This window comes from Tachysurus vachellii, chromosome 18, assembly GCF_030014155.1.
Source record: "Tachysurus vachellii isolate PV-2020 chromosome 18, HZAU_Pvac_v1, whole genome shotgun sequence".
NCBI classification, from domain to species: domain Eukaryota; kingdom Metazoa; phylum Chordata; class Actinopteri; order Siluriformes; family Bagridae; genus Tachysurus; species Tachysurus vachellii.
Window position 1 is genome coordinate 9141139 of NC_083477.1, and position 13216 is coordinate 9154354.

The 13216-nt window shown below is 35.8% G+C and overlaps 1 protein-coding gene across 1 annotated transcript; it reads right to left on the minus strand.

The window, feature by feature from the left end:
* Positions 1-2891: 2891 nt before the first annotated feature.
* Positions 2892-13216, minus strand: LOC132861522 (transmembrane protease serine 9-like). Its single transcript, XM_060893084.1, has 14 exons — positions 13159-13216; positions 13005-13119; positions 12120-12140; positions 11536-11698; positions 11053-11321; positions 10480-10619; positions 10134-10384; positions 7178-7244; positions 6397-6478; positions 5779-5799; positions 4718-4880; positions 4235-4503; positions 3778-3917; positions 2892-3677 (listed from the first exon to the last, which is right to left on the minus strand). The coding sequence occupies exons 2-14, from the start codon at positions 13063-13065 to the stop codon at positions 3417-3419; spliced, it is 1908 nt and encodes a 635-aa protein (XP_060749067.1). The 5' UTR covers positions 13066-13119; positions 13159-13216; the 3' UTR covers positions 2892-3416.

Genomic DNA, 13216 nt, shown 5'->3' on the forward strand with positions numbered 1-13216 from the left:
TCCTGTCTAACCGGCAATACACCCTCCCACAATGACACTGAGCTTTTCTTTCCTTTACGTTTTAACTCAAAATTCTAAGTGAAGGCAAAACTGACTTGAGATCAGGAGAAAATATACCAAACAAATAACAAAACAGATATCTTTCTTGGAAAGCAGAGCTTCCTTAGAACTAGATTCACTGATTTATGTTTGTAGTAAAATTTTATCTGATATATATCTCTGAAATTCTAGATGTCACCAATTCGGTTTTGATCCAACAGAACTAAAATGTTCTCTGAACAATCCACTAATAATATTTGGGTATAGAAAGTTCTAATAAAATCTTTCCTGGAACAATTCATTTGAGATTCATTTGAGAATTCTTATAAACAGGAAATATGACTGAGCAGAAATTCCAGGTTGTGCAACAGTCACTCCAGAGTTGTCCAGGAGAGCGTGACCAGGACTACATTTACAACCTGAGCACCAGCACATACACAATTTCCTACAGCAAATGACAGGTGGTCCCACTATCTCAGGGTACAATGAAGGTACATATCAAATCTGAAATTTGATATGTACCTTCTGAAATTGAAGGTACTGAAGGGACTGAAATTGCCCTAGACCAAGGGCGTCGATTTGGGTAGGGACGGTAGGGACATGTCCCTATATCCAGGGAACACTCAATTGTCCCTAGCAATAATTCGACCATATAAATATATATATATATTTATACATAACCACTGATGTCCGTCTGTGTCTTGTGCTTTTATACTTATTTCATTTAACATTTATCCAGGAATCATTAAATAAGGTGAAAGATATTTTACAACAGTGTTCTGTAAAAAATAGCGCAACTTGCGGAACACAAACGGTTAAAAAAAAACTAAACTGAAAACTAAACTGCTTCTCTGACTGCTGTTCATTACCATAACATCACTGAGACCATTCTTTTTGACAGATTTGATTTCTCTAAATTGTTAGAGGCACAAATACCCTGCAGGCAGCAATTTTTACCTACAAATTACCAACAGCTGCTAGATTTTACTACAGCTTACTTAATGTCACACAATGTGTATTGTTCATTTATCCAATCCTCTTTAAATACACAATTATTACATAGTTGTATAGCAGAAATCATTTAAAATATGTCGTTAGTAGTTATTTAAAATAGTCTAGTAGATAAATATAATTAGACATTAGACATACCCTTTTTCACTCATCTGATTTTTATCTTTATGCTATGATGAAACATTTCTATTTTGATGAGGCACGAGGGCCACTGTGGTTTAAATGGTTTGTTCAGACTTAAATGTAAATTTAATAGACTTAAATAGACTTAAATATTCCATAAGGTCTGTTCACAACTGGCAGGTCCTACCTTAGACAGCATTTCCCACTACCATCAAATGCTAGTTGAGGAAATATCTTTTGAAAGATCCCAATAACACATGTACAGAGAAATATAGAATCTTGGTAAGCCAAGCTACATTGAAGTTAATCTCATGACTCATGGTAGATTTATATTGCTCTTAATTTGCCACCTGCATGAACACTCTATGACTAAAGGTTTCTGTACACCATAATACCCATATAGGTGTCTTCACCATCATACCCATATATGTGTCGTCTTCACCATCATACCCATATGTGTGCCAAATTGTTGACACAAAATTGGAAGCACAAAATTGTGTACAATGTCTTTGTATAGTGAAGCAGTATAACTTCACTTCTCTGGAATTAAAGTGCCCAAACATGTTCCAGTATGGAAAATGCACAAACAGCAATGTCTATTAAGACCGTTGTCAGGACTCAGCCCGGACTTTTTGGCCATGTGCCTTTGGTATTGTTCCTTGTCACGTGTCTGCCCCGCCTTCGTCTGCTCCTCCCTGTCGTCACACCTGATCCATATTGTGTCATCATTGTCTTTTATATTTAAGTGAGCCCCGTTGCCGATGGCAGCGCGGAATCATTAGTTACGTTTACCCTTTGTTATGTCTAGTCATTGTTAAGTGTCGTCATTTGTATTGTTTCAATTATCGTCTTTTCTGTCTTTATCTTCATTATTTATTAAACCCCTTTCATTTGAAGCTATCCTGTGTACGGGTCTGTCTCCTTCCTTCCTGGATGTGACAACCGTTTGCGACGGTCAGATTGGTAGGATTAGAATAGTCTACACAGAGCCTTGACTGCAAGCCTACTGAACACTTTTGGTATAAACTGGAACAATGACTGCACCCCAGACCTCTTTTCTATTGCTGCTGTATGAGCAAATCCCAACAGTTCCAAAGTTCTTGTGCAAAGAGTAACTAAATCTGGAGTGGGATGTTCAAAACACATTTCAGAGTCATGGTCAGATGTCCACAAAATTTGGCCATTCATTGTATACATATATCTTTTAATTGAAACACTTAAGTTATTAATTGATTTAATAAGAAATCTGCTAATGATAATTTGTCCAATTATTTTGTTTTTTTTTTCATGTTAATTGTTTATAATGTATATTTAATATTTTACTGAATTCACATAGAATTGTATACCTCACTATATATGTACAAAATTTAATTACATTCTACAAGTTTTTTCAATTATTAAATTTTTATTTTAGAGCAGAAGCCTAGAGAAAGGGACAAAGGATCCTCAGCAAGGATAAAGATGAACTGAGTAGCTTTCTCACTACAGACTGTAGACCAGGGGTCGGCAAACCGCGGCTCCGGGGCCGCACGTGATTCTAAATTCTAAGATTATGATGTTCATGTAACATTAAAATAAACCGTGTTTAATTTGTTTGTCGCTCAAAATATGTCATAACTGACGACCTGCGAAATCCGACACACAGAAGCAGACGCAGTTTTGGTTTGCTGCAGCCGGCAAGTTAAAATTTTGATGTCATGAATACGAAGAGGACTCAATTAGACATTGAACATTTTATTTGAAAGTAACCTTCAACCCAGTGTCTTTTTTGTTAAGGTTAGTTCAAACTGTTCAAAATGTTTTTGTTTGCTTGCAGAAATAAAATTTTGTTTACTCGGTAGCAGTACATTGATTTCATAAATGCAACACACTACAGTTTTTTCTACTTTCCATAAAGGTAAAAACCGACATATGCAGTGTTATCTTCATTTTAGATGTCAAAAGGGTTTTGTGGCTCCCTGTGTTTTTTTTTTCTGTGGGAAACGTTCCAAATGGCTCTTTGAGTGTTAAAGTTGCAGACCCCTGGTATAGACCGATTGTTCTTTGTCATTATTAAACATGTAGTACAGATGCAATCTATAAAATGTAGATTTGTAGATTCCTTTTCAGATTTTGTAGAAAATTCAGATTCAGTAGTAAAAGTTATAGATAAAATCATACAGCTCTTCTGTAAGACAGTGATGAAATACAGTAATATACGTTAACTTCTGTCATATGTGCATATATGTTTAATTTGACTGACATCAGTAGCGGTTGCAGAGGAGGGAGATGAAGGAGAAAAAAAGGATCAGAGAGAAGAGGTTGGAGGAGCCACAACTGCTATTTGATGTAACAAATCCAATATTGTTGCTGCCGATCCAGCTGTTAATCCAGTCTTGGTACTGAGACACTCTGGTGTACACACCGGGAAAATTGGGTAAAGCACAGCCATAGCCAAAGCTCACAATCCCAGCCTGAACCCAGACTCCATTCTCCTGGACCACTAGTGGGCCTCCAGAATCACCCTGCATGGACAACAAACTGGTAGCTACATATCTGTTTGTTCTATTTTCTATAACACCGAACTGTGAGCAGAAATATTATGACACATGGTGAGTTTCCTACCTGGCATGAGTCTTTTCCTCCCTGAGCTAAGCCAGCACACAGCATATTGTCTGTGATAGGACTATATGCTGTTGCACAGTCACTGTTACTGACAATTGGCATCTGCACCTCCTGCAGGGTTTGAGGGGACGGCAGACTCACTGTGAATATCCAAGATATTTTAGATTATTCAAGATTTTTATTTTTTTATATAAATTTACAATTTATATAAACTTTGATGAAAAATCTAATTTGGTCTGATTAGCTACCATCCACCAAAACAACAGAACTTATTTTTCAGTATCCTTCTTATTTGACTAAAAAAACAATAATTGTTTATTTTTAAGTTGTTATTTTTTTTTTTATAAACTTGCATACAAGGTTCATTGTTTATGGATTTTTTCGTTGGCCAAATCAAATTGATACATAAAATGAAACTACTTTAACATGCCATCCACAGGGTTTTGGGCATATTTACCTCCAGAAGCAATAGTACCCCATCCTGTGACCCAGACTTCAGTACCATCAGGAAAAGAACTTTTGCTTGCTGCAAGGCACACCGGCTGGATATAATTATTGAATGTCACTGAAGAAGAAAGCTGGACCAGTGCAATGTCATTGTCTTTGGTGTTATCGTCATAATTTTGGTTAATGATAATTATACTAGCGCTTCTTTGCTGCTGATTAGAGTTAGTTAAATCCAGACTTTCCATTCCTAAATTGATTGTGATACCAGATGTTGAGGAGCTGAAAATAAAAGGAAGAGATGTCGAGACTGATATTATGATGTACCTTTGTCACTCCCCATCCCAAGTTATTTACAATAAAACAGTAATAACTTACTTACAGATATTTATGAAATATACGTATGAAATATGTGTTGAACACTCGGGAAATGCAAGTACCTACATTATTATTGTTTTATTATTCTAGACTTTGGAAAGCACAGCTCTGTATATACCTTGGGAAACAGTGAGCAGCTGATAAGACCCAGTCCGCACTGATCAGGCTGCCACCACAGAAATGGCTGCCATCTGATTGAAAGCTGACCTGCCAAGGCCAGGATCCAGGAGAGGCATCTGCACCACCCACAATCTTGTTGTTCATTGGAGCCTGACCACAAACTGGGAGAAAAGAAAGTGATCACAGAAACAAACATACTCATTCTAACTTTATGAGCAACAATTATTTAAATATAATAAACTATTATTTAAATATAATTAAAAATCACACTGTAAATTTACAGTAACTGGGTTGATAGGTGGTTATTGTAATTAGTTCTTTTAACCCATTTATTATTATTAAATTGCATTATAATTGACATTGCCTAGCTCTGTGCAACCAGCAAGATCTTGCCCTCCCTGTTTTTGGTCTCTGTTTGTATACCAAGAGCATCATAGGTTTTGTCTTTGTTTTTAGTTCTCTTTGATCGTGTACCATAAGATCGTGTACCTCTCTGTGTTTGATGTTTTTGACCTTTTCTGTTTCCCAATCTGGATAAAATTCTTACTTTGCTGCAGGAATTAAGATCCCAACACACATTTTAAACTGATGTTTCTGGATATTTTCATAAGAACATCACAAGTCTTAGCTTCTCTATACAAGTGAATAATCTGTGCCCTACTTTAAAAACAAATACTGAAAAATAAGTGAAAAGTAATAAAAATGTGGATCAAAACGTAATGTCAATCTATAAAAATAACTCCGTTGATCATTACAGTTGTGTATTGTGTATATGGTTGTGATGTATGGTAATTCCTCTGTGTTTGCCACAATAGTGAATGACCCCTTTTTTATCTCTACATAAGAATCACATGTAAATCACATGTACAAGGAGATCAGAGTTACTCTTTTTAAACACTAATAGACTAAAAAGATGAACATTGACTGGGAGTTTCATTCATTAAAGTTTCCGTTCACTTTGAAACCACCATGAACCTGCTCACAAACCGGTAAATCCACCTTTTAATACATGTAAACATACAGTGTGAGTGTGTGTGTGCATGTGCAGTTTGAACTTACCAAACAGCTGGGAAAGTGAGCCTAATGGAAAACAATGAGACAAGCCCAGTTTCATAGAGAGTTGAAAATGAATAGTATTTGCTTTCTAAATGTATCATAAGGAGGAGCCAAAATGCGGACTATAATAGAAAATCAAAGAAACCTCAATTATTAAGACTGATTGAATAAACACAAGTTGAATAGACTACAGTCTACAAAGAAATGCCTTTATTCTGTTCTTAGTGTTTCCATTTTTTCTATGTTCAGAAACAAAGTTCTGTGTGTCTAGACGACAAATATTCCCATACCTATTTAATGGAATATTAAAGGATATAAATATACTGTTGAATTTATGCTATTATACTGAAACAAATATCAAAAGACTACATTTATTAGATTAGATTAATTATGTAGGCCGATTCCTGCATATTTATTCAGAATCAACCTCGTTAGTATAAATAAATAAACATTTTTGTTAAATTACAAAATACAAATACTTGCAAGTCTTCAACAAACTAGCAATTGTGATATCTATTAATATTTACCCGATTCTCCTGTAGCTTTATATATAATATATTTAAAGAACAATCATAGATTAAGTGCCATACTCATCAGAACCAGTTCTCCCTTTACACTTACCTGGAGTATTAATGAGTAGTGTGAATACAACGCACACAACTTTTGACAAGTAAATATCCATCACCTCCTGTGTCCTCTGGTGTCAGGTTTTGATGTCCTGTGTATGTAAATCTACTCATTTTACCCCATGTAAAGGGTAACCTCCCCAAACTACGTCATCTGTTTATGTTTCCTAAAAAGACCTTACTTTCTATGTTGATCTAGAACTGGTTCCCTCGACAACTTGTAATTACTAGGTGAAGGCATAATAATAATAATAATGCATTTTATTTCATGGCGCCTTCAGAACACCCAAGGTCACCTTACAAGCAATATACAGGTCATTGCATAAGACAAAACTCATAAACAAACAGCATATATATATATAAAGTGCATTTAAGTCTCATCACTTGAGACATGAGTGCAACTTTAAAAAAATATTTGATCAAACAATAAATGTAACATATACAGTTAAGTCCAAAGGTTTGCATACATCCATGATAAAGACATTCAATGTAACTCAACACGTTTCATTTTACCACACAATTACATACAGTACAGTGGATATAACAAGTCTACAGACCCCTGTTAAAATGGCAGATTGTTGCTGTGTAAAAAAAAAGAAACAAAGATAAATTGTCAGAGCCTTTTCCAACTTTTATGTGAAATTGCAAACAATATATTAAACTGGAAAATAATAAGAATAATTTTAGGAATAAATAAACAAAAAATAAAAAATTAACAATGAACTTTTTTTTTTTTTTTTTTTTCTCCCACACATTGGCCAATTGGGGTCCCTTACCATGCTCGAAAGCTCTTGAAATTTGGCACACACGTCAGAGTCGTGTGACACTAGGATTGGGCAAAGGCTGGAATACGGGTATTCAATACGGATATTTACCCACTTGAGGCACTTGCCCACCGTGCATTGTTTTCTGGAAGGCACCGTATAGCGATGAACAAACGTGCGAAGGCCCGTCATCGCTGCTTGCAGCTATATTTAGGGCCTGAGCACCGAATGGTGCGAAGCCCTATTGTTTTTCCTCGGGAGTATTATTTTTATTTATTTATTTATTTTTTTCCACACATTGGCCAATTGGGGTCTCTTAACATGCTCGAAAACTCTTGAAATTTGGCACACACGTCAGAGTCGCGCGACACTAGGATTGGACAGAGGTTGGAATACGGGCGTGGTAGGGGGGCTCTGTAGCGCCCCCTGTAATGCAAAAACAAACATTGGTGCACAGATCCAACTTCCTGTTGGGTGTCGGCCATTTTGGATTGTTTTATAAGTGCATGCGGTGAACTTTTAAATACTCCTCCTAGGGAATTCATGCGATTGACATCAAACGTTGTGAACATGATGCCGAAACATTGCACTTGCTAAATTGGAAGGGATTTTTGATATCTAAAACACTGTTGCCATGGAATCGTGTCAAAGTTTACTTTTATTTCAGGCATATTTAAGCCTTTTGGCGTGCTTAGATTAACTTGAAAATTGACACATACATCACATTTGTCCGCTGTTAAGTGTGCCCAAAAAGGTCAGACAAAGGTGTGTCTCTTAACTGGCTCACTAGCGCCCCCATTTGTCTAAAATGTGGGGTTTCATTTACCTACAGTCCCCAAATGGGTCAGTAACAACATAAAATAGTCCACTGATATTTACCCACTTGATGCACCTGCCCAAGGTGCATTGTTTTCTGGAAGGCACCGTATAGCGATGAACAAACGTGCGAAGGCCCGTCATCGCTGCTATATTTTCACATTGTTGTCCTTAAACCAATTTTGTTACTTTTGAGTAATCATTTTTGTCCTGTTCAAAGTGCAAAATGTTGTGTCCAGCTGCAACTAAGTTCAAACATTTTGGCTGATGTCTTAAGATTTTGAGAATTTCTACAAAATCCTTTTTCCTTTATGATTACATCTGTCTTCTGTCTTCCATCAAAACTGCCACAATATGATGCTGCCAGCCCCATGCTTCACAATTGGGATGATGTCTTTCAGATTAAAGACTTCATCCTGTTCTTTAATCTATAGCTTAAAAAAGCTATTTTTGTTTCATCTATCCAGCAGACACCCCTGCAGCAGGCTAGGTCTTTGTCCTGATGATTGCCTGCAAACTTTAGTATTTTGCAAACATTGTTTGCCAGTTTTTGACTAGGAGAAACATTTTTGTGCAACAGCCTTTTAGGCCATGGCAATGGGTCCCTCATAATGGTGGATGTACTGTACATACTTTGGACCTGATGCCCCAAAAGACAGATGTCACTGGTCTGTGCCATTCATTTTTCCTCTTTACAACACAATTTATTTGATTTAACTGCACTTGATCTAATGACTCGTTCTCTGTTGCTGCTCAGAGAGGGATAAGATGAGTCTGAACTTCTCAAAGCTTCTGAATCTCTTTGAGCTCTTGCTTAGTTAGCGTTTGTTCCTGAATGACAAAAACTCTGGAGGTCTAAGTTTTACTGCAGGGCACATAATGGGCACAATGAGAAATGCTCTACTGGTTTGCCTTCATGTAATATATTACGGTCAGTTAATTGGTGTGGTTTAAGCACCAGTTTGCTAGAACCTTTTTACAAAAATAGGTCATATGAGCAAAAATGCCAGGTTGAACCACAACCACCCCAGAGTTGTCCCGGAGAGAGCGCCCAGGATGAGTGAAGGAGGTTTCAGCTGAGTACTTCCCATCATGTCTCCATTTGCAAACAGGGCAGCAGTACATTCACAAATTCATACAGCCAACAGCAAGATTCTTCTCTGTTCTGGCACCTAGGTAATGGAATGAACTTCCTCGAGATGACTGAAAAGCTGAGTCATGGCTAAATAATCCAAAATCCAACCTTGGATTGAAGTTCTTAAATTAGCACTTAAACATTTGTGATTTTCTGAATATACTGTATTTTTATTATTATTATTATTATTATTATTATTATTAGTAGTAGTAGTAGTAGTAGTAGTAGTAGTAGTAGTAGTAGTAGTAGTAGTCATAATAATAATAAACTGATGGTAATTCTTTTAAGGAAATGTCTTGGAAAAATAGTGTTCATGGCTTTAATACAGTTCCAGACAAATGTAGAACCTTTGCCAAGGTACATTGAAGACTCTCTCATGACTCATGATGACCCAATAATTTACTAAGATGCTTATGCTGCTATTTCTTTGCCAAATGTATATACATCTGAGTTTCATTATCAGATGTCCACAAACCTGGGCCATTCACTGTATATATGTTTAAGCTCAAAATACATGTGTTACTAAATTATGCAATTATTGCTTTTTCCATGCTAATGAGATTATTCATGTGTATAAAATCACATACAATGCAATACTTTATAAAATTATATACAAAACTGAATTACATGATCAAAATTCATTTAATAATGGCATGTTACACAAAGCTTATCATTATAAATTGCTACAGTGGCTACGAGGAACAACTATAAAACTGATTTAAAAGATGAAAACAAAAAATAAAACAAATGCTGTAAGTAACACATTACAAGCTCGAAAAGCCTGGTGTTGTAACAGCCATTACCAGGAGTGCAGAAAAAGGAGTGCAGAAAAAAAATTTTGTGATCTATGGATGAATTTTTTCAATTACATGTCAATAAAAAGGAATTTAACTACAGTAAACATGGTAAGTTCTGTTTTGACCAGTAAAGAAGGCAAAATGGACAGGGTAAGAGCTAAGTATGCATCTCCTGTAAGACAGTAATATGTGCATATATGATTAATTTGACTGACTTCACTAGAAGTTGCAGAGGAAGAAGATGAAAGAGAAAAAAAGGATCAGACAGAAGGGGGAACCACAACTGCTATTTGATGTAACAAATCCAATATCGTTGCTGCCGATGTTGCTCTTAATCCAGTCTTGGTACTGAGACACTCTGGTGTACACACCGGGAAATTTGGGTAAAGCGCAGCCATTGCCAAAGCTCACAATCCCAGCCTGAACCCAGACTCCATTGCTTTTGACCACCAGTGGGCCTCCAGAATCCCCCTGCATGGACAACAAGCTGGTAGCTACATATCTATTTGTTCTGTTTTATATAACACCAAACTGTGAGCAGAAATATTATGAGTTGGGTTTTTTACCTGGCATGAGTCTTTTCCTCCCTGAGCTAAGCCAGCACACAGCATATTGTCTGTGATAGGACTATATGCTTTTGCACAGTTACTGTTACTGACAATTGGTACCTGCACCTCCTGCAGGGTTTGAGGGGACGGCAGACTCACTGTGAATATAAATGATGAACATTTTCTTTTTATATAAATGTACAATCCACCAAAACACAGAAGGTATTTCTCAGTAGCCTTCTTATCTGACTAAAGAAAACAATAATTGTTTGACATTTTTAAGTTGTTATAATTTTTTTTTAAATTTAAAAAAAGGTTCATTGTTTACACACACACACACACACACACACATATATACATATATGTATACATATATGTATATGTATATGTACATATACATATATATATGTCAAAACAAATTAATACATTAAATTAAACTACTGCCACAGGCTCCCATGTGACCCGAGATAAGCGTTAGAGTTTTAGAGCGTTAGAGTTCGGATAAGCGGTAGAAAATGAATGAATGAATGAATGAATGAATGAAATTAAACTACTTTAACATGCAGTCCACAGGGTTTTGGGCATATTTACCTCCAGAAGCAATAGTACCCCATCCTGTGACCCAGACTACAGTACCAGCAGAAAAAGAACTGTTGCTTGCTGCAAGGCACACCGGCTGGATATAATTATTGAATGTCACTGAAGAAGAGAGTTGGACCAGTGCAATGTCATTGTCTTTGGTGTTATCGTTATAATTTTGGTTAATGATAATTATACTAGCGCTTCTTTGCTGCTGATTAGAGTTAGTTAAATCCAGACTTTCCATTCCTAAATTGATTGTGATACCAGATGTTGAGGAGCTGAAAATAAAAGGAAGAGATGTCGAGACTGATATTATGATGTACCTTTGTCACTCCCCATCCCAAGTTATTTACAATAAAACAGTAATAACTTACTTACAGATATTTATGAAATATACGTATGAAATATGTGTTGAACACTCGGGAAATGCAAGTACCTACATTATTATTGTTTTATTATTCTAGACTTTGGAAAGCACAGCTCTGTATATACCTTGGGAAACAGTGAGCAGCTGATAAGACCCAGTCCGCATTGATCAGACTGCCACCACAGAAATGGCTGCCACCTGATTGAAAGCTGACCTGCCAAGGCCAGGATCCAGGAGAGGCATCTGCACCACCCACAATCTTGTTGCTCAGTGGAGGCTGACCACAAACTGGGAGAAAAGAAAGTGATCACAGAAACAAACATACTCATTCTAACTTTAAGAACAACAACCATTATTACCATAAAGTGAAAGTAATTTTATTTATATTTATTTAAAATACTTAAAATATTTTCAGACCACTGACATCATTACATGTCGACTTTTTAAGCATCAATTTGTGTTACACCTGATCTCTCACAGTAGCCACAGAAAATTATTTTTGCAAGACAAATGAATGAATTTTTTTGTATATGTATCAGCACTATGCTCTAAACTCTGACTCTTTTACTGAGGTAATCACCTTTAAGCTTAATGCTGAGGTAAGGATTTTAGTTCACTTGAATATCAGGTTATTGCAAACGTAATAGTGGACAAACTGGTCAATCTAGTATGCAACTTTTGTTTTAAAAATGATGAATCAAGAACTTACCATTCTGCTGGGCGAATGAGCCTAATAGAGAAGGAAGAGAGAAGCAAATTGCTCAAAGCTATATGAAACACACAGTTTTCAGTTTCTAAATACATGAATATAAATAAGCAACATAAAGTTTATAATTTATTTTAATTTATGATTAAAAAAAATCTAGATAAAGCTTTTTTTCTGAGATTCTGAGATTAGAAAGACTCAGAAATTGTGGTTTGAAAGTTTGGAGGATGATAATTAAGCAGATGAAATGATTAAGCTCACTAAAAGATTTGGTGATACTGTTACTGCTCCAGTCAAACAGGTTCAGTGCAAGACAAGTCTGAAATGTTTGTTTTCTTTTCTTCAGTAACTTTCTTAATATCTAAAGTATATTTTAAAGTTAGTTCGCTTTTTAAAAAATGACATCTTTGCAAGTGAATATATTAAATGTAGTAAAGCCAATTACAAAAATTACAATTTAATCAAATTTTCACACCGGCTTATGGTTAGAACTGAAAGTAAGTTTAATTAAAGTGAAAGCTAAAGCTAGAAGCTAGAGTTTAGAAGCAGTCTAAATAATGATGTATTTTTTGTTATATATCTAGAACCAAATCAATGTAATAAGATTTTCAACTAACTGCTCTGTATAGTATGCATCATGTGAGTGTTCAACAACATCAGAATACCAGCTTTTTGGCTTTATTACGTATGCAAAGTTGTCAGTGTTTAATTAATGCATAAAAAATACAACTAACTAGTAATTATGATATTTCCACTTTTAAAAAAAAACAACCTATTCACTTGTAGTGTCTTGACTTAATTGTAATACATTGATTATATAACAGATTGAATGCAATATTCACCAGCACCTGTACTACATAACAGGACCTACACAACCAATTCACTTACCTGTAGAATTAAGGAGTACAGCAACCACAACACACAAGACATTCCACGAATGAATCCCCATGCTCTTGTGTCTGCTTCGGTTTCAGGATGTCTTCTGTGTCTTGATGTTATGTGTCTGTAAATTTGTTACAACCCTCATTGAGGGGTTAATTACCACACTGATAAAGAGCTAGTTCTTCTACCCACATTTTTAACTTGATGAAAGCAAAACT